The 18,204-nt window shown below is 42.2% G+C and overlaps 1 protein-coding gene across 7 annotated transcripts in view; it reads right to left on the bottom strand.

Annotated features, from left to right (window-relative positions):
• Positions 1 to 9,906: 9,906 nt before the first annotated feature.
• Ptgs1 (prostaglandin-endoperoxide synthase 1) overlaps positions 9,907 to 18,204 on the bottom strand; it is a 41,852-nt gene continuing 33,554 nt past the window's right edge. For 6 of the 7 annotated variants that reach the window (XM_030248641.1, XM_011239036.3, XM_006497790.4 and 3 more), the window contains one exon: positions 9,907 to 17,504. In XM_030248641.1, coding sequence (XP_030104501.1) covers positions 17,149 to 17,504 — 356 coding nt within the window. In that variant the 3' untranslated portion in view covers positions 9,907 to 17,148. The remainder of the gene's footprint in view (positions 17,505 to 18,204) is intronic. The other variant, NM_008969.4, reaches the window with a different exon arrangement.

Here is an 18,204-nt window from a genome sequence, read left to right as displayed (position 1 = left end):
ACGTTCTTAATTATTAATCAATGGAGGAGAGCTCAATTCATTGTGGGTAGTACCATCCCTAAGCTGGTGGTTCTGAATTCTATAAGAACTCAGTCTGAGCAGGCCAGGGCCTCTACATCAGCTCTTGCCTCCAGGATCCTGCCCTGTTTGAGTTTCTGTCATGACTTCCTTCAATGATAAACAGTGTTGTGGAAGTATATGCCAAATAAACCCTTTTCTCTCCAACTTGCTTTTTGGTCATGGTGTTTCATCACAACAATAGAATCCCTAACTGTCTAATTTCAAAATTCCCCATAGTTTATCACAGTCTCAACACTATTTAAAAGTCCAAAATTCAGTCTTTGAGATTCATGGCAATATCTTAACTATAAGTCCCTGTAAAATCAAAATCAAAATTCAGATCACATACTTCCAACATAGAATGGCACAGAAAATGCATTATCATTACAAAGGGGAGGAAAGGAAACACAGTGAGGAAACACTGGACCAAAGTAAGGTTAAAAACCAAACAGGGCAAACTCCAAGTTCTGAATCTCCATGTCTGATGTCAAAGCACTCTTCAGACCTCCAACTCCTTTCAGTTTTGTTGACTGCAACACATCTCTCTTTTGGATTGATTCCACATCTTGTTAGCAGTTCTCCTTGTCAGGTATCCCATATTCTAGCATCTCTAGCATCTTGAGGTCTCTAACAAAATCTAGACTTTACCTTCACAACATCTCACAATGGTTTCTCCAGTCCTCCATGCAGGGACACCCCAGACACATGCCTGGCCTCAGAAACCCCTTTCTTGTATCATTGACTATAATTCCAGAATCATGTGACCCAAACTGCCAAATTTTGCTGTTTGATGAAAATGGAGTCTGGCTCCCTTGTTAAATAACATTTGCAACAGCTTTCTGTTATTGATTGTTTCCTTCTCTACTTAAGCTTTTCTTTCATTCTTTTTCACAGGTCTTGTCCTAAGATCACTACTTCCTTTATTCCATGTAGCATTAGACTTTCCTTTAAACTTTTTATCTCTTTAGGCACTGGTCTTAACTCCATTACACTCCCTGGTGCTTCTTTTCTCCTTAAACTTTACATTTTGTATCTCTCTTAGTCTAACTTGCTCTTTTCATGATAGCACTCCATAAAAGTGATTACTGAGACCACATAACACAGACAATAATGAGCTATCTTGAAATCTCCTCTGCCACCACCATTAATCCAAGAGTCTTCAATTTAGCCTCAGGCAGATTTTTTAGACAAGGGGCAAGAAGCAGCCACATTCTTTGCCAAAGTAACACACACACACACACACACACACACACACACAAAATGGTCTCTAGGCCACTTACTAATATTCTTCACCTCTGAAGCTTCTTGAGTCTGGCCATCATAATATATACATTATTCTCAGCACCACTGTCTTCCATGCTCCTACTAGTATGGCCTATTTATCCCCACTTAAAGCATTCAACTGGTTTCTTAATCCAAACTCCCAAAGTACACATTCACCAACAAAGCAGCATGGTCAGGCCTACCACAGGAAAACTTCACTCCTTGGTACTAGCTTCTGAAGAAGTAGCTAAGAGCTACATCTTGATCTGCAAGCAGAGAGCAAGACACTTGGCTTGGCATGGGCTTTTGAATCCTCCTCAAAGCCCACCCCCAGTGGCACACTTACTCCAACAAAGCCACACCTCCTAATCACTTCAAATAATGTCACTTCCTAGATACAAAACATACTCAAACAACTACATTATTGTTATATCAAAAAGAGCAATGTTGAGAGCTAGACATGGTTCAGCAATGAAGAACATTTGTTGTTCTGGCAGAAGACCAGTGTTCAATTCTCAGTACTCACACGGTAGTACTCACACGGTAGCTCACAACATCTGTAACTCTAGTTCTAAGGAATCAAACATCCTCTTCTGACCCCCCAGAGGCCTAAGGCACACATGTGATACATGTACATATTTCAGAGAAAACATTCATACATATAAACCTAATTTTTAAAAAAGAGCAATGTTGTCTGTAAGCAACATGGGTGGGAGACACTACTGTATTGATCCATGTATACTCCAGTAATTTTTCATGAACTACTAATCTCTTCATTCTGAAGTGCTGATGTTGCCATGAGGATGCTACATAGCTCTCTATTACAACAGCCTTGGTAAGGCCAGATTTCACTGTGTGACCTGGCTCATGCCCACTGGAGACCACTGATACACTTCCCCCAACATGCTGTTCTTTTCTGCTTCAGCTGCCACCTGGGTTGTGACAGACTTCAGGGCAGTACTTGGCCCCTGCCTCTCCCATCAGCCACACTTCACTGCTGAAAGTGCCACAGGCCACACAAACAATGCTCATTCTCAGTACACTTGCACCCCAAAAATGAAAACAACTTGGCCATGGTGTTTGATCCTCTTAACAAGTTCTTGACTACAGTTTGCAGAATTTTGAAATTTTTTTTCTCTATTTTCATGAAGGAAATTGGTCCATAGTTTGGGTTCTTTTTGTTTTGTTTTGGACTTTGTTGACATTTGTTTTCTTATTGCATCCATATTTAATAACTTTGTTACCAGGCCTTGGCTATCTGTGTAGAAAGAGCTGGATAGTTTACAAAGAGTTTGCCTTCCTGTTATTTTTGCTAGAACAGTTCAAGGCATAGTAGTGTTAGGTCTTCTTTAATGGCTAAACATATAGAACAACCAACAGCCTTGGCAATAGTCTATGATGTTTGAGGATGGAGCTCTCCTGTATCCTTTTGCATCCTATCCAAATGATTCAAGAAGACATACTCCTGGCACTGGAAGGTTTAGTGGTGGCACAGAATGTCTGTTTGGGGCATTGTCTCCTCCATTATATGATAACTTCATATATATGGAGCTCCTACAATAACAGGCTTCCACATAGATTTTCAAAAGGCTTTTAGTATTAGTTGTCCCTCCCCATCTTACTCCCTTATCCTGGCTTCTCATCCCCTCCCCATTTAGTCCTCTTAGTTCTGCTTTATCTCTTTGCAGAACTATACTCTATTTCCCCTTCCTTGGAAGATCCCCTTCTCCCCCATGGCCCCTTACTAGCTACTTAATCTCCATGGGTATTCCAATTGAAATAAAACAAGACTGAAGCTTAAAAGTTAACATCAACATATAGGAGAAAACATGCAATATTTGTCTTTTGGTGTCTGGGTTACCTCACTCAGGATGACTGCATCTAGCTCCATCCATTTATTGGCAAATTTCTTGGTTTCATTTTTTAACAGCTGAATAATATTCCATCATGTAAATGTACCACATTTTAATTATCCATTCATCAACTAATGGCCATCTTGGCTGTTCCCAATTTCTGGCTATTATGAATAAAACAGCAATAAACATGGGTGAGTGAGTGTCTCTGTAGTAAAACATAGAGTCCTTGGGTATATGCCCAAGAGTGCTACAGCTGGATCCTTTTGTAAATCAATTTTCAGACTATTAAGGAACCTCCACACTGGTTGCCATAGTATCTGGACCAGTTTGCACTTCCACCAGTGATGAATAATGTCCCCCTAACCCCCTATCTTTGCCATAATGTGCTGTCATTTGTTTTATTATCTTGGCCATTCTGACTGGGATACAATGAAATCTCAAAGTAGTTTTAATTTGCATTTCCTCCAAATATCATTGCTTTCTCTCCATAACCTGATGGTAAATCCCTACTGCTGAAGACATGGTTTATTTATACCACCAAATATGTGTAAATTGAGCTGATGCCCAACTAAAAGCCTCATCCCTACTAAATAGTGTTCATGCTACTAGAAGATACTCTGTAGGCTACTGGAGGGGAAAGTAAACAATGTCACTGAGCTACAAACCCTACAACCTACAACAACAACAACCTGCCTGTAAGATATGCTGGTACAGTAATGAAATGTGTGGGGTTAGTCAGCTAGTTTTTGATTCAAGGCCCACGACATGAGACATAATGTATACATTAACACTGATAAAGAGGCCAAGAAAATGATACTAGCTAGGTAACTTAGGTATGTCTAGGGCAAAACTTACTATTATTCTGCTAAAGTAACACAGCAAAAAATGATTTTTAATGACATATTGGTATACGCATATGTGGTGGTTTGAATAAGAATGCCCCCATCATCAGAAAGTGACACTATTTGAGAAAGATTAGACAATGTGGCCTTTTTGGAGTAGGTATGACCTTTTTGGAAGAAGTAGCTTTGTGGTTTCAAAAGCCCATGCCAGGCTCTTCTCTCTCTCTCTCTCTCTCTCTCTCTCTCTCTCTCTCTCTCTCTCTCTCTCTCTCCCTCTACATCAGGATATAGCTTTCACATACTTCAGCAGCGCACCTGCATGCTGCCATGTTTCCCACCATGATAATAATGGAATAAACCTCTGAAACTATAAGCAAGCCTCCAGTTAAATGCTTTCTTCTATAAGAGTTGCCATGGTCATGACATCTCTTCCCAGTAATAGAACAATGACTAAGACAACATATTTCACAAAAGTTTCTTCTTAACACAGAGACCCACAGCTGGACTGTTCACAGAGAGTGGAAGATTTGGAGCATTCAACCCTAAATGAGATCTTTATCAATTCCCCTCCCTCAAGGCTTAGGGGTCTATATGGAAAGGAAGACTGTAAGATCCAGAAGTACAGTTGACTCAAAAAAGAAAAAGTGTCTTCCAAACACACGAACTCAGAGAGACTATAAGAGCATGCACAAGTTCAAACCATCCAAAGTTCCAGCACATAGAAGGGGAAGGTGACACAAAGTCCCAGCCCTCACCAAGATCTTTACAGTTGATATCTGCTGGAAAAGGAAAAATCCGTTTTCTGCAAAGGCATGTCACTCACTAGGTGTATCAACAACATTCCAGAGAAGGCAACATGCCCAAAAGGAGCTGAACAGCACAAGAGAGACTCCATGTTTATTGGTGTGTTTTGGTTTTGTTTTGTTTTTTATCTTGGCTATTGCTTTCTCTTTTTTTGAGGGGGTAGGGAAGTGGATAATATACAAAACATAAAAGCAAAAAATAAATGATTGTCTGAAACCAAGGGGAGGAGAGAAGAGGAGAGTTCTGGGAAAGGGGAGAGTTGGACTTTATTAAAATGTCTTATGATTTTGTTCTCTAAAGTTATATTCAGAAAGTCAAATGCCAGGCATGGTGGCACATGATTGCAACCTCAGCATGTGAGAGATGAAAGATCATGAGTTTCAGGCCACTCTCAACTACATAGCAAGACTTGAACAAAAACAACAGATGGCTCAGGTAGTAAAGGTACTTGCCACCAACTCTGACTACCTTAGTTCAATCCCAGACCCCACAAGATGGAAGAGAACTAACCCCTTCAAGTTGTCCTCTTATCTCCACATAGTGTGGTATGTGGGCATTCAGGCATGCACAAACACACACATGCACACACACACAAACACACACAAGTAAATATCATTTTAGAAAATTTAAAAAGAAATCAAAGAACTAGCCAGAAATTAGTATAAAACATTTGCAACCCTGTACCTTTCACCAATGATAAGGACACAACTCAATAATATGTAACCAAAAGTTTCAGAAGGAGTCAACATAAAAAGATATAACCTAGCATTGTGGTTCCAGCCATGGGGGATCTACTGCCCTCTTCTGACCCCCTCAGGCTCTGAACTTACATACACACATTTACCCGATGCGCACACGTACACATAATTTAAAAAATAATAAAATCAAGTATAAAGAAATGGCTTGGGGTTAAGAGAACTGTCTTTTGTTTCAACTCCCAGCATGCACAATCTGAATTCCCAGACACTGAATGGTCTAGTTCCAAGGAACCTAACACCCTCTTCTGACTTCTATAGGCACTGCATCCATCTACACATATGTACACAGACATATGTGTAGGCAAAATACGTATTTACATTTTTAAATGTAAATCTCAAAGAATAGTATATTGTTTAAAAATAATAATAAAATAGCTCTTTCTTTTAAGAGTACACTAAACAAGAGTTGCCATGATGAAGAACATCCCGAATTCTCACACACTGTTGAAGAATGCAGCATAGCAGAGCCATTTGGGAAAACTATTTAGCGGTCTCTTACAGAATTACACACATACCTACTACATAATCCAGCAGTTCCCTTCCAAATATTTATTCAACAGAAACTAAGATATATATCCACAAAGACTTTGAATCAAGTGTTCATAGTCGATGTGTATATGGTAGCTCCAACAAGAAACAATCTAAATGTCCATCAACAAGTACAGGAATAAACAGATTACTGTATGTTTACACAATGGAACACTGCCCAGGTTTTTAAAAGAACATACTGCTGATAAACAGAGCACGGGTAATTTCACAAGACATGATGTTGGGCAAGAGAAGAAACAAAAGCATGTTCGTGGTGCATTGTGATCCATACAAAAGTTAAGAAGAAGCTGATCGGGCCATGTGTCTAGTAACCAGTAGTAACCACTCCTGTGGGTCAAACAGGGTTTACACTAAGCAGGGAAGATTTGTGCAGTTCAATGTTTGTAAAATGGATTGCAACTATTGTAATGGTTTGTTGAATCGTCAATTTGGCATGGTCTCGAGTCATCTGGGAAGAAATTTTCAGTGGAAAAGTGTCTAGATCAGAATAGGCCTGTGGACATGTTGGGGCAGGAGGTTGTCTTAAATTAACTGATGTGGGAGTACCTGGCCTGAAAGTGAGCAGCACCATTCCCAGCTTGGGGTCCTGGACTGTGTAAGAGTACAGGAAACTAGACAAGCATTGAGTATGCATGTGTCCATTTTCCTCTGTTCTTGGCTGTGGGCATGATGTGATCCAGTGTCCTGGTGCTGTAACTTTCCTGTGGTGATGGCCTGAATCTTTAATAGTTCACCTATTTTCTGCTCTTTTATTAGCAAAGCCATGGTTATAAGTGACCAGGACCTTGGCAGTATTTGCCCTGTTCCAAGCCCATTCCATGGGGCTATTTTTTGCTCTCTCCTTTATTTGCTAGTAATTTGGTATTCAAATAGGTAGCCATTTTGAATGGCAGCTACAAGCTCTGCCATAGAGTATGCAAAAACCATTAACTGAATAGGTCAGTATTTTTCCAAATCTTCAGGACTCTCTCCTCTGAGCTCTGGTCTAGCTTGGTGACAAGAATAGTTAGATTCCAAAGAATAAGCAAAATGGCTCCCCATCAAGGATTCTCACCCAGAGAGACCCACAGATCCAGGTTATCTCAGATGTCCATGGGCTTGGTGTCTCTGCCCATGGAGCTCCTCAAAGGCTTGCAGAATTGTTTGAGAGTTAGGAGAAAGGATGTAGTTTTTCAAAAATACTAAAATAAGATGAAACAACAAAATTATAAATACCTAGAAAATGAAATGTTAATCCACTAAAAATAGCTTTACATAAGTAAATTATATATGTGTATTTATGTATATATATATGTGTGTGTGTGCAAAGTATACACATATAAATTATACATTTATGTAAATATGCACATGTAAATAATACTAAATTGGTACAATGGTACAATTATAATGTACTTGGTAAAGGATAAAGGAAGGGGCATGTAAAAGAGATTTGCCTTAGTAGCACGATGCCAGGAAAATAGTGCCTTGATTACATCACAACCACATTTCTGTTCAATGAATACTGTCCTACACTTTTCTTTTTCTGTCTTTCTTTCCTTTTAGATTTAACTTTATTTCTTTAGTGATCGCTACAATGGCTCTTTCATTTCTATAACCATAACAGAAGTCATTCTTCATGGCCATGACAACTAGAAGTCCAAAATTCTTGAACAGAGAATTTTTCAACGCACACCAGACATCTAGCAATAACCGAGCCTCTCTCTGGCCCCTCAGTAGGCAGCACACAAGGATTCCCTCTGTTTCTTACACCATTGCCCTGAGTGTCATCCCAAAGTTTTCAAGGACACCTGACAGTGTCTTCTGTCTCATTATCTGGGACAGTGGTGGCAAACTACTTGCCTCCACTCAGTATCCCAGATCCTGGAAAATTCCTAGTGCATAAGTCATTTGAATCTGTGCTCCATTTTTTTTTGTTCCTGCTTGACCCTTGGGGTGGAATGGAAGGAATATTCTTTCATAATGGAGCAATGTGGGCTTAGAAGTCAGCCAGACCTGCATCATTTGTGTTTATCCTGGGAAAGGTCTCAGGGCTTGCTCATCATTTAACATAGGGTGGAACCGTGACTGGGCTTGGAGTTCTAGTCCAGATCCTGCCAGTTAAAGGCTTATTGACCTAACATGCATCTTTTCTCTCTAAGTCCATTTTTTCCCTTTCGAACGGAAGAACCCCAGTCTTATGCATAGAGCCACTCTCCCAATCCTCAAGGTGTGTGTCCAGCAAGGTTAGCACAATGCCTGGCATGCAGGGAGTGCTCAGAACAGTCGAGCAGAACGATTAATGGTCACCAGGGGCTGGAAGGACAGAAAACAGGGAGTGACTGCTTAGTGAATACAGGCTTCCTTGTGGAATGATAAAAATGCTCTGGGGCTAGATATCAGTGATGATTGCACAATTTTCTTAATGGACTGACTAACAAACCACTACACGATGTAACATGATTAAAATGGAGGAGTGGGGATATAGTTCAGGGGTAATGTATTTGTCTAGCATGTATGAGGTCCTGAGTTTGATCCTCACATCTCAATAACAAGATTAAAGCAGTCAGTTTATATGAACTTTACCACAATAAAAGATGAGTGCTGGTAGTTGTTCCCTGCATTTATACCCCACGGGGTGAGGAGGAAGAACCTAGAACCAGTCAGGAATGCCTCCTGTGAGAACAAGAACTGAGAATCAAGACAAAGGTCGGCACTGGGCATTGCGGTGGTGGCTGGAAGGGAGGGGCAGCAGAGCAGAAGGATAAGAAAACAAATGGCATCACTTTCCAGACTCCAGGGAACCAGCTGTGCTCAGTGAACTTTGTCATGGTCATCTTGGTGTGCAGAGTGCAAGTCACAGATCAGAAGGAGATAGGAGGCCTGGAAGAAATGAGTCATGGGAGAGGAAAGGGCCATCACTCACCCACCAAGGAAGGCACAACCACAAGGCAGCATGATATGGAACCCAGAATTCCCTCTGCATCGTCTGGAAGTGACCAACATTTCCATCGCCTGCCACCTCTCAGCTCCATCTGTTCTCCCATTCCCTGATGTAACTAACTCTGCTCCTGGATGACCTGAATGAGACTCAGATGGGACAAGCCCTCACTTGGGAATATAACTACTGCCCATCAGACTGCTGCCACCCCTTGCCACTTCAGAGATGGCTGACTCTGAACAATCTATCTCATTTTTCTTTTCCTTTTCTTAATGTGTGTGTGTGCATGTTCATATGTGTGAGTGCAGTCACCTGTGTCTCATGATGCTCATGTGGAGTCAGAGGACTACGTCAAGGGTGGTCCTCACCCTCCATGTTCTTTGAGATTGGGTTCGTTGTTGAACACTGGGTTCATCAAGCTCATCCATATGGGAGTGTCTACAGGTCCTTCTGTCTCCATCTCCACCTTCCATCTCATCATAGACTCACCTTCTACCTCCATCTCCACTACACCCTGCTTTACATGGGTTCTGGGGATGTGAGCTTAGGTTCTAACTATTGTATGGCAAGCACCTTAATTTTGGAACCTTCTCCCAGCCCCAATTTGCTTGACTTTTCCAAAATTCCTCATGAAACAGAAAAACCTTGCCCATAATCCTGCTCATAATGCTGTAAGGAATAGTCCATGTGACAGGCAGTGAAGAACAGCCTCAGAGCAGACTCCTGATAAACATAGTCTCTTTCCCCTCCAGAGAATCCATTTTCTCTTTCCACCAGCCCACAAAGTAAAAGAGGATGTGGAATTAGACAGTGAATAAAGGAAGGGTCCACCTGGCATGATAAGTGAGCACAAAAGATGACTTTTTAAATTAATGGCTTTATTACTAGGAATAACAGTCCTAGGAATGCAAACAGCATAAATGGCCATCAGCAGATGATTGCATACATGCACATTAAATATTTACACAGCCAAACAGATACCCATGAGGAAAAAGAAGCCAGGCATACACAAAAAGAACATAACCATGTGGCAATATTCAAATGAAGTTAATAAGTAGTCAAAACTAACTACAATGATAGGAATCAGAATAGCAGTTAGCTTTGGGGTGTTCCTGACCACATAGGAACACAAAAATGACCTTGAAAAGGCTGAAAACATGCTACATCTTGATATCCTTGGTTCTTACATGTATAAAAAACTCATCAAGGTGTGTATGTAGGCTTATGTTATACTACAATGGCCTGGGGTTGGAAGTGGGGACCTGACATGGATGTCAACAAGGACATACTACCAAGATGCCTCCAAATCCAAAATACCAAGACCTGTGTCCCATCCCCAAATCCCATGAAGAAGAAAACCAACTCCTGAAAGTTATCTCTTGACCTCCACATGAACACCTTTGGCATGCACATGGCTGCAGTCATTCACACATGCACACACACACACTAGTGAGGTTTAATACATTGATTTATTTTGTGTACATGTGTATATTGTGTGTGAGAGGTATGTGTGTGCTGAGGTTAAAGGACAAATTCAGGGGACAGTCTGCACTTCCACCTTGTTTTTGAGGCAGGGTCTCTTTGTTAGCCACTGCTACACATTATCTCATGCTGGCCAGACCTTGAGGTTCATGGTTGGACATCCAGGAGTGCTGGGATTACAGACATATACCACTCTGTCTGGCTTTTTATATGGACTCTGAACAACTGAACTCGGAGCATCAGGCTTTCATGACAGACATTTTACCCACTAAACCATCCCGAGTTTAAGCTGTTCCTACTATCATTTACACCAGCTGTTTTATCTCTTTCTCTAGGAAGAGTGTGGTTAAGTGGGAAGACAAGCAAGTCTAATACATTGATACCTTCCACAAACACGGTTAGTTGATGAACTACAAGCACTTCACTGTCTTCAGGGTTGTGCTCACAGTTCTCCTGAGCTGTCACTGGTACCCTCTAATGGCCTCTGTAGTGTTCTACGGCTGGAAATAGAGACAAAAAGCTGGGTACATTTCCAGCCATTTGGCTACTTTTTCATCATGGGCAACTTCCCACATGATGAATCGCTCCTCTCCAAGACCCAAGTCAGGAACGAAATTCACTTCTTCACCCTCTCTTAGAGCTGTATACAGTCATATAAGCCAGTCTCCAGCAATCAAATATGAACTAAACCATAACAAAGGAAGCAAGCTGCAGGCACCACACAGAACCCATTTTCTGGCAAGGAAAATAAGAGTAGTCAACAGCTCTCCAGGCCCCAGGATCAAAATTTTGGCAACACAAATGATCTGAGAAGCCAGCATCTTGTGGCATCTCAAAGGCACATTTTCCACATCAGTGGCCACTGTTCTTAGGCAAGAAGCTCCCCAGATGATTCTGGTCCTGCCAATGTGTCTGTGAGGTAAGCAAGCATATAATAAATCCTTTCCTTGCCTGGACTGGGAGCCCAAAATAAATTGACCAGTATAACAGTATCCCCCAGGGAAACAAACCCAACCAGGTACAAGTTTTCATGTAATACATACACAGGGAAGAAACTCTCCACGTGGGGAAGTTGGTTCACACATTTCTTAGCATTGGCCAGCTTGAAATCTAGTTTCAGGAGAGAGACTCAAGTGACTATGGTGCTTGAGGGCCATGAAGCATTTTCTTGTTTTCAAACAGAATTAAGTTTTTGTTCTTGAAGTCTTACAACTAACTAGATAGAACAAGCCCACCTACATCACCAAGAGTAGCAATCTTTCATAAACCCAGCTGATTCTAGATACAAGCTGCATCTGTAAACTAACTTCACAGATCCACTTAACCTAAAAGTCCCCATCACACCCACCAACACAAAATCCCAGGGATGAGTGTGACCTTTCACCTTAAGACTTCTTGTATCGATATTCATAAAGGAAATTGGTCTGAAGTTCTCTTTCTTTGTTGGGTCTTTGTGTGGCTTAGGTATCAGAGAAATTGTGGCTTCATAGAACGAATTAGGTAGTATACCTCCTGTTTCTATTTTGTGGAATAGTTTGAAGAGTATTGTTATTAGGTCTTCTTTGAAGGTCTAATAGAATTATGCACTAAACCCATCTGGTCCTGGGCTTTTTTTGGTTGGGAGACTATTAATGACTGTTTCTATTTCTTTAGGGGATATGGGACTTTTTAGATGGTTAATCTGATCCTAATAAGTGAATATTATCCCAGAAGCTTAGAATACTCAAGATATAATTTGCAAACCACATGAAACTCAAGAAGATACTTGATCAAAGTGTGGATACTTCAATCCTTCTTAGGAGGGGGAACAAAATACCCATGGAAGGAATTACCGAGACAGTGTGGAGCAAAGACTGAAGGCATAACCATCCAGAGACTGCCCCACCTAGGGATCCATCCCACATACAACCATCAAATCCAGACACTATTGTGGATGTCAACAAGAGCTTGCTGACAGGAGCCTGATATAGCTATCTCCTGAAAGAATCTGCCAGTGCCTGACAAATACAGAAGTGGATCCTTACAGCCATCCATTGGACAGAGCACAGGGTCCCCAGTGAAAGAGTTAGAGAAAGTACCCAAGGAGCTGAAGGGGTTTGCGGCCCCAAAGAAGGAACATCAATATGAACTAACCTGTACCCCCAGAGCTCTCTGGGACTAAACCACCAACCAAAGAAAACATGGTGGGACTCATGGTTCTAGCTGCATATGTAGGAGAGGATGGCCTAGTCGGTCATCAATGGAAGGAGAGGCCCTTGGTCCTGTGAAGGGGAATGGCAGGGCCAGGAAGCAGGAGTGGGTTGGTCAGCAGGGTGAGGGGGCAAGTGATAGGGGGTTTTTGGAGGGGAAACCAAGAAAGGGGATAACATTTGAAATGTAAATAAAGAAAATACCTAATAATTTTTTAAAGGGGGCGGAGGGAGGACTTCTTGTTTGAGCAAAATTTCATCCAGGCCAGAGAAATGGCTCAGGATCCAAGCTTGACTTGACATTGAGTTCAATGCCTGCTAAGCTGACACGATGAAAAGAGACAACAGAGTCCTACAAGTTGTGGATGCACACAGTAAGTCCATGAAAATTGTTTTAAATGTATGCATAGTTTAATACTGAGCAAGTCAAGGCAGTAGCATCCCACTCCGTCAAGATCTAACCTAGCTGCCACTGTCTCTTTGGACTGTAACCACAAAGTCCTTCTGGTCCACTCTCCTGCCCAACCCACCAAGATGACTATTTCCAAAGCAGTGATAGGGCTTGTGACTGTGGATAATGATTATGCCTCCCTGACTAAAAGCCTCCCCATGAAAGACCCAGTTGAGTTCTTCTACAGCTCCAGCCTATAGCCATCCAGTTTGGTTGCAACCAACAAGACACCAACTCTGATACAAACAAGAGAATGCCTGAAACAAATCATAGTGTGGAAAGAAAAGCTGAAGGTTTTTTGATTGGTTGGGGGTGGTTGATTTTGTTTTTTGAGATAGGATTCCAGACAGTTAGACAACTGTCCTAGAACTAGCTCAGGCTGGCCTCAAACTCACAGGGATCCGCCTGCCTCTGACTCCAGAGCACTAGAATTAAAAGCATGCATCACAGCCGGGCATGGTGGCACATGCCTTTAATCCCAGCACTCGGGAGGCAGAGGCAGGAGTTCGAGGCCAGCCTGGTCTACAAAGTGAGTTCAAGGACAGCCAGGGCTATACAGAGAAACCCTGTCTCAAAAGAAAAAAAAGAAAAGAAAAAGAAAAAAAAAGAAAAAGAAAAAAAGCATGCATCACTAAACCACACCACACCACACCACACCACACCACACCATACCACAGTACACCACACCACAGCACACTAGCTTAAAAGCTGAAGTCTTGAGGTCAGAAAACAGGACTATCTTGAATCATGAAAGCAGAAGCTGACAGTCTTCTGAGAAGTCAGCTTCAGGGATGAATCAGCCAGCATCTTAATCTATGGAACACAGTTCCCTGACCAACTTTCAGGGTCAGGGTCTCTGACTGCCTGTCTTAAATTCACATCCTACCCTTAGCCAGAATATACTCCTGACATAATTATTAAAACTGATGTTAAGCCAGGTATGTAGCACACTTGGGAGACAGAGGCAGAAGCAGATAGATGTCTATTAATCCAAGACCAGTCTGATCTACAGAGCAAGTTCTAGACCATCCAGGGTTATATGAGGCCCTGGAGAGAGTGTATGACAGAGAAAAAGAGAGGTGGGAGAGAGAGAGGGAGGGAGGGAGGGAGAGAGAGAGAGAGAGAGAGAGAGAGAGAGAGAGAGAGAGAGAGAGAGAGAGACTGTAAATGGCACACCAGTGTGGATGGAGAAAATCTCACATGGCCAAGATAAAGAAATACAAGCAATTAATGACAGCTATGAGAGAGAGTATTGGTCTTCCCCAGGGATGAGCCCTCTAAATGGGTATCCAATATTCCAATATCAAATGATCACCCCTAAAAGCTTGTGTGTAGGGGCTGGAGAGATGGCTCAGCGGGTAAGAACACTGACTGCTCTTCCAAAGTTCATGAGTTCAAATCCCAGCAACCACATGGTGGCTCACAACCATCCTTAATAAGATCTGATACCCTCTTCTGGTGTGTCTGAAGACAGCTACAGTATACTTAGATATAAAAATAAAATAAATCTAAAAAAAAAAAAAAGCTTGTGTGTGTGTGTGTGTGTGTGTGTCACATGTGCACAGGTATGCGACACTAAATTTACTCCACGGGTTTTATCTATATATATTTATCCTTATATTCATATATATTATGTGTATATGTAAAACAATACTTAAAGAAAAGAGGTCATGGATTTGAGGAGGAGTGGTCACATGTGATATGGGAGGGCTTGGAAGAAAGTGAGGGAGGGGTAATAATGTAATTATATTTTAATTAGGTTTTTAAAAGACTGATTTTAATGTGAAAAGGCCAGAAGTTTCAGGCCATCCTGCTTTACAAAGTGAGTTCCAGGACAGGGCTGTTACGTAGAGAAACCTTGTCTCAAAACAACAACAACAAACAAACAAAAACAAAAAAGAAACAAACAAACAGAAAGAAAGAAAAAGAAGGGGTGAGAAATGGTCAAAGAATCAGGTATGGAATTGTGAAAATAGATACTTGGTAAGCAAGAACAAGACACAAGTCCTCTCTGGCCATGTTTGGCACACAAGGGATCCTTTATATTAGAAAGAGTTGAGAGATGGTGTGTCAAGGATCACATTCTTCGTGTCCAGCAGGGCCGGGGAAGAAGAATAATAGGGGCCCCTAACTAGCCAACTAGAAATAGGCTTTCTGAACTACAAGACAGTGGACCAGCTCTGAAGACCTCCAGGTGAAACCCAGATCCTCTCCTTTCATGACCAGTCTGGAAGTGTACTTGGTCCAAAGAATAGGCTTTTCCTATTTCTCACCTTAGTTGTTTGTCCTTGTTTCCTCATTGGCTATAGAACATATGTAGCACAGTAAAGGGAGTCAGGCCAGGACTAGAGAGTGAGGGTAATAACTACTGGGTCTCCTCTGTGGTATTTGTTGTCTGCTCCCTATCTCCACTGAAACGTAAGCTATGAAGAGCAGAAACCATATCCGTATGTCTACTCACTGCTGTGTCCTTATCAAAGTACCTAGTACACAAGCAGCATTTGAAGAAATGAGCATGATCATGAACACGTAGCCAGCACATGAAGTGAAAGCAACCCCCAAACCTCTGATATTGACCAGAGAGGCAAGATCAGGGCTGGCACAGAGCCAAATCGGAAGGGAGAGGAACTGGCTTCCAAACCTGGTCCTGGGTCATGTGGTACTGGCATGTCACTTGGCCATTCTGGAGACCCATCTAGGGTTATACCACCTACTTCATGCTGTCACGATGACAATATGTGAGAATTGGGTGTGCAAAGTTGGCTTTGAGTAATGTGCTCTTCTTCCCACCTATCCCCTCTCCATTATAAGAACTTATAATTATTATATATCAATGTAATCAGCTGGCAGAAACTGGATGCTGCATCTCTAAGGTTTGGGAATTAGGTATTCTAGATGAACAGACTGACAGGGACAGATTATGGCCCAAAGGGAAGGTTGAAGCATCAAAGATAAGGCTTACATACAAGGGTAAGCTCCTGGAAAAGTCTCCCACTGTGGGTAGGAGGAAAGTGTTCACTTACAGAGGATACTTAGAGAGAAACATAGCAAGCAACTTTGGAGAAAGAATTTTATTAGCTTCATGAGAAACAGCTGCCACAAGCAAAGATCTGGATGGGGATAGAACTGTGGTGGTTTCCAACCAAGATCATAGATGAGTCCATCTGTTCCCTCCACATCTTTGGAAAGAGTCTAAGTGTGGCTCCCAAGAACACCTTACTGCCTTGACCTTTGGCGTAGACGTAGGTTTGGGCAAGGCAATTCTTGCTGGACACTGGGTTCTTTTGTTCTGTGTCCATTTCACTGAACAGGAAAATGAACCAATTCCACATTCTAGACATTCAAGTTGGGAATGTTTTGGCCCATGTTATAGATCATTGACCAGGAACAGGACCTTCTGAGTCACCTGTCAGATAGTCAACATTCTGAAGAGGCCTCCAAATTCTAGGAAGAAAATTGAGGACCCCATTAACTTTCAAGGGATTTTTTTTTTTTACGGAATTCTACATTCTAAAAGTTGTTTGTTTGTTTGTTTGTTTGTTTGTTTTGAGAAAGAGTCTCACTATGCATCCATGGCTGGCCTAGAACTCACTATATAGGCCAAACTGGCCTCAAACTCCCAGAGATCCAACTGCCTCTGCCTTCCAAGTGCTGGGATTAAGGTGTGTGCAACCACACCCTACCCTATAATATAAAGTTTTAAGCCTATATTCCAAATCAACCAGAAATCTGACTTTCTGAGTTGCCAACAAAGAGCCAAGTTCTGAGGAGGCAGACAAAACCACTTCTAACTTTCTTAGTTAACAAAGAATTCAACATCCGAAAGTGGCAAAATCACAATATTCTAGGCAAGGGTAAGACCCAAAGTTTCAAATGTGAGCATCAGCTCTCACAATGCCAAGCCACGAAAACCCACATCAAGGACTGTCTTCATCAGGAACAAAACTCCTCCCTCCAGAGGCTGCTTTCCAGCTCCCTCAGAGCTCAGTGGAGCGTCTCACTAAGACAGACCCGTCATCTCCAGGGTAATCTGGCACACGGAAGGAAACATAGGGGCAGGTCTTGGTGTTGAGGCAGACCAGTTTCTTCAGTGAGGCTGTGTTGACAAGGTTGAAGCCCACGTCACCACCGAACGTGCTGGGTTTCCAGTACTCTGGGGAACAGATGGGATTCCCTAGGAGGCCCTTGAGGGAAAAGGGAGCCCCCATCTCTATCATACTTTCTCCAAAGATGGAGTTGGGCTGGCACTTCTCCAGCAGCAACCCCGGGTAGAACTCTAAAGCATCGATGTCACCGTACAGCTCCTCCAACTCAGCAGCCATCTCCTTCTCTCCTGTGGAGCAAGAGGACGCAGTCACTCATGATTTTCTTAAGATCAGCCTGGGGATGGAAGCTCCTGGATCTAGTTTTTCTCTGGGGGTGACAGAGACTACAGAAGAACAATTTGAGCAACTAGAGGAAACATCGTAAAATTTAACCTGCAGTCATCAGAGAATAGTCAGGAAAGAAAGAACAAATAGGCCCTTCAACCTGGACTATGTAGTCACAGAAAAGGACAGAAGTCTAGGTCTGTCCCCAAATGGCTTGTGACCTCGAGTAACTCACCCCATTCTCTGGACTTAATTCTTAGACCATCATAAAATGAAGAAAGCAGCCTGTCTTGATCCCCTCAAGTAAGATCTCAAGGCCTTACCTGTGCCCAGGCCCTATTACCCTAGAGTCCTCGTGTGTGTGTGTGTGTGTGTGTGTGTGTGTGTGTGTGTGTGTGTGTTCAAGTTCACACAGGTCTTCAGAGCCAGCGTACTCTTTGCTCCTTGGAACCCTTTTTCATGAGAATCATCAAGATGATTGTTCCAGGACCGTGGGAGCTCATCTACTGATCCCAGACTCTGTTCCACTCTGACAGTTGCATGTCCACAGATGATGGACACATGAGACAAAAGAGACAGACATGGGCTCTCTCCATTTATTTCCTCAAACCCATCCTCCTATGGGTACAGGGTCTGTCACACCAGTGGAGACAAGAGGACTCT

Source organism: Mus musculus, chromosome 2 (genome assembly GCF_000001635.26).
Source record: "Mus musculus strain C57BL/6J chromosome 2, GRCm38.p6 C57BL/6J".
NCBI lineage: Eukaryota > Metazoa > Chordata > Mammalia > Rodentia > Muridae > Mus > Mus musculus.
Note: the sequence above shows the minus strand (reverse complement) of the source record. Positions and strands in the feature narration are given on the sequence as shown.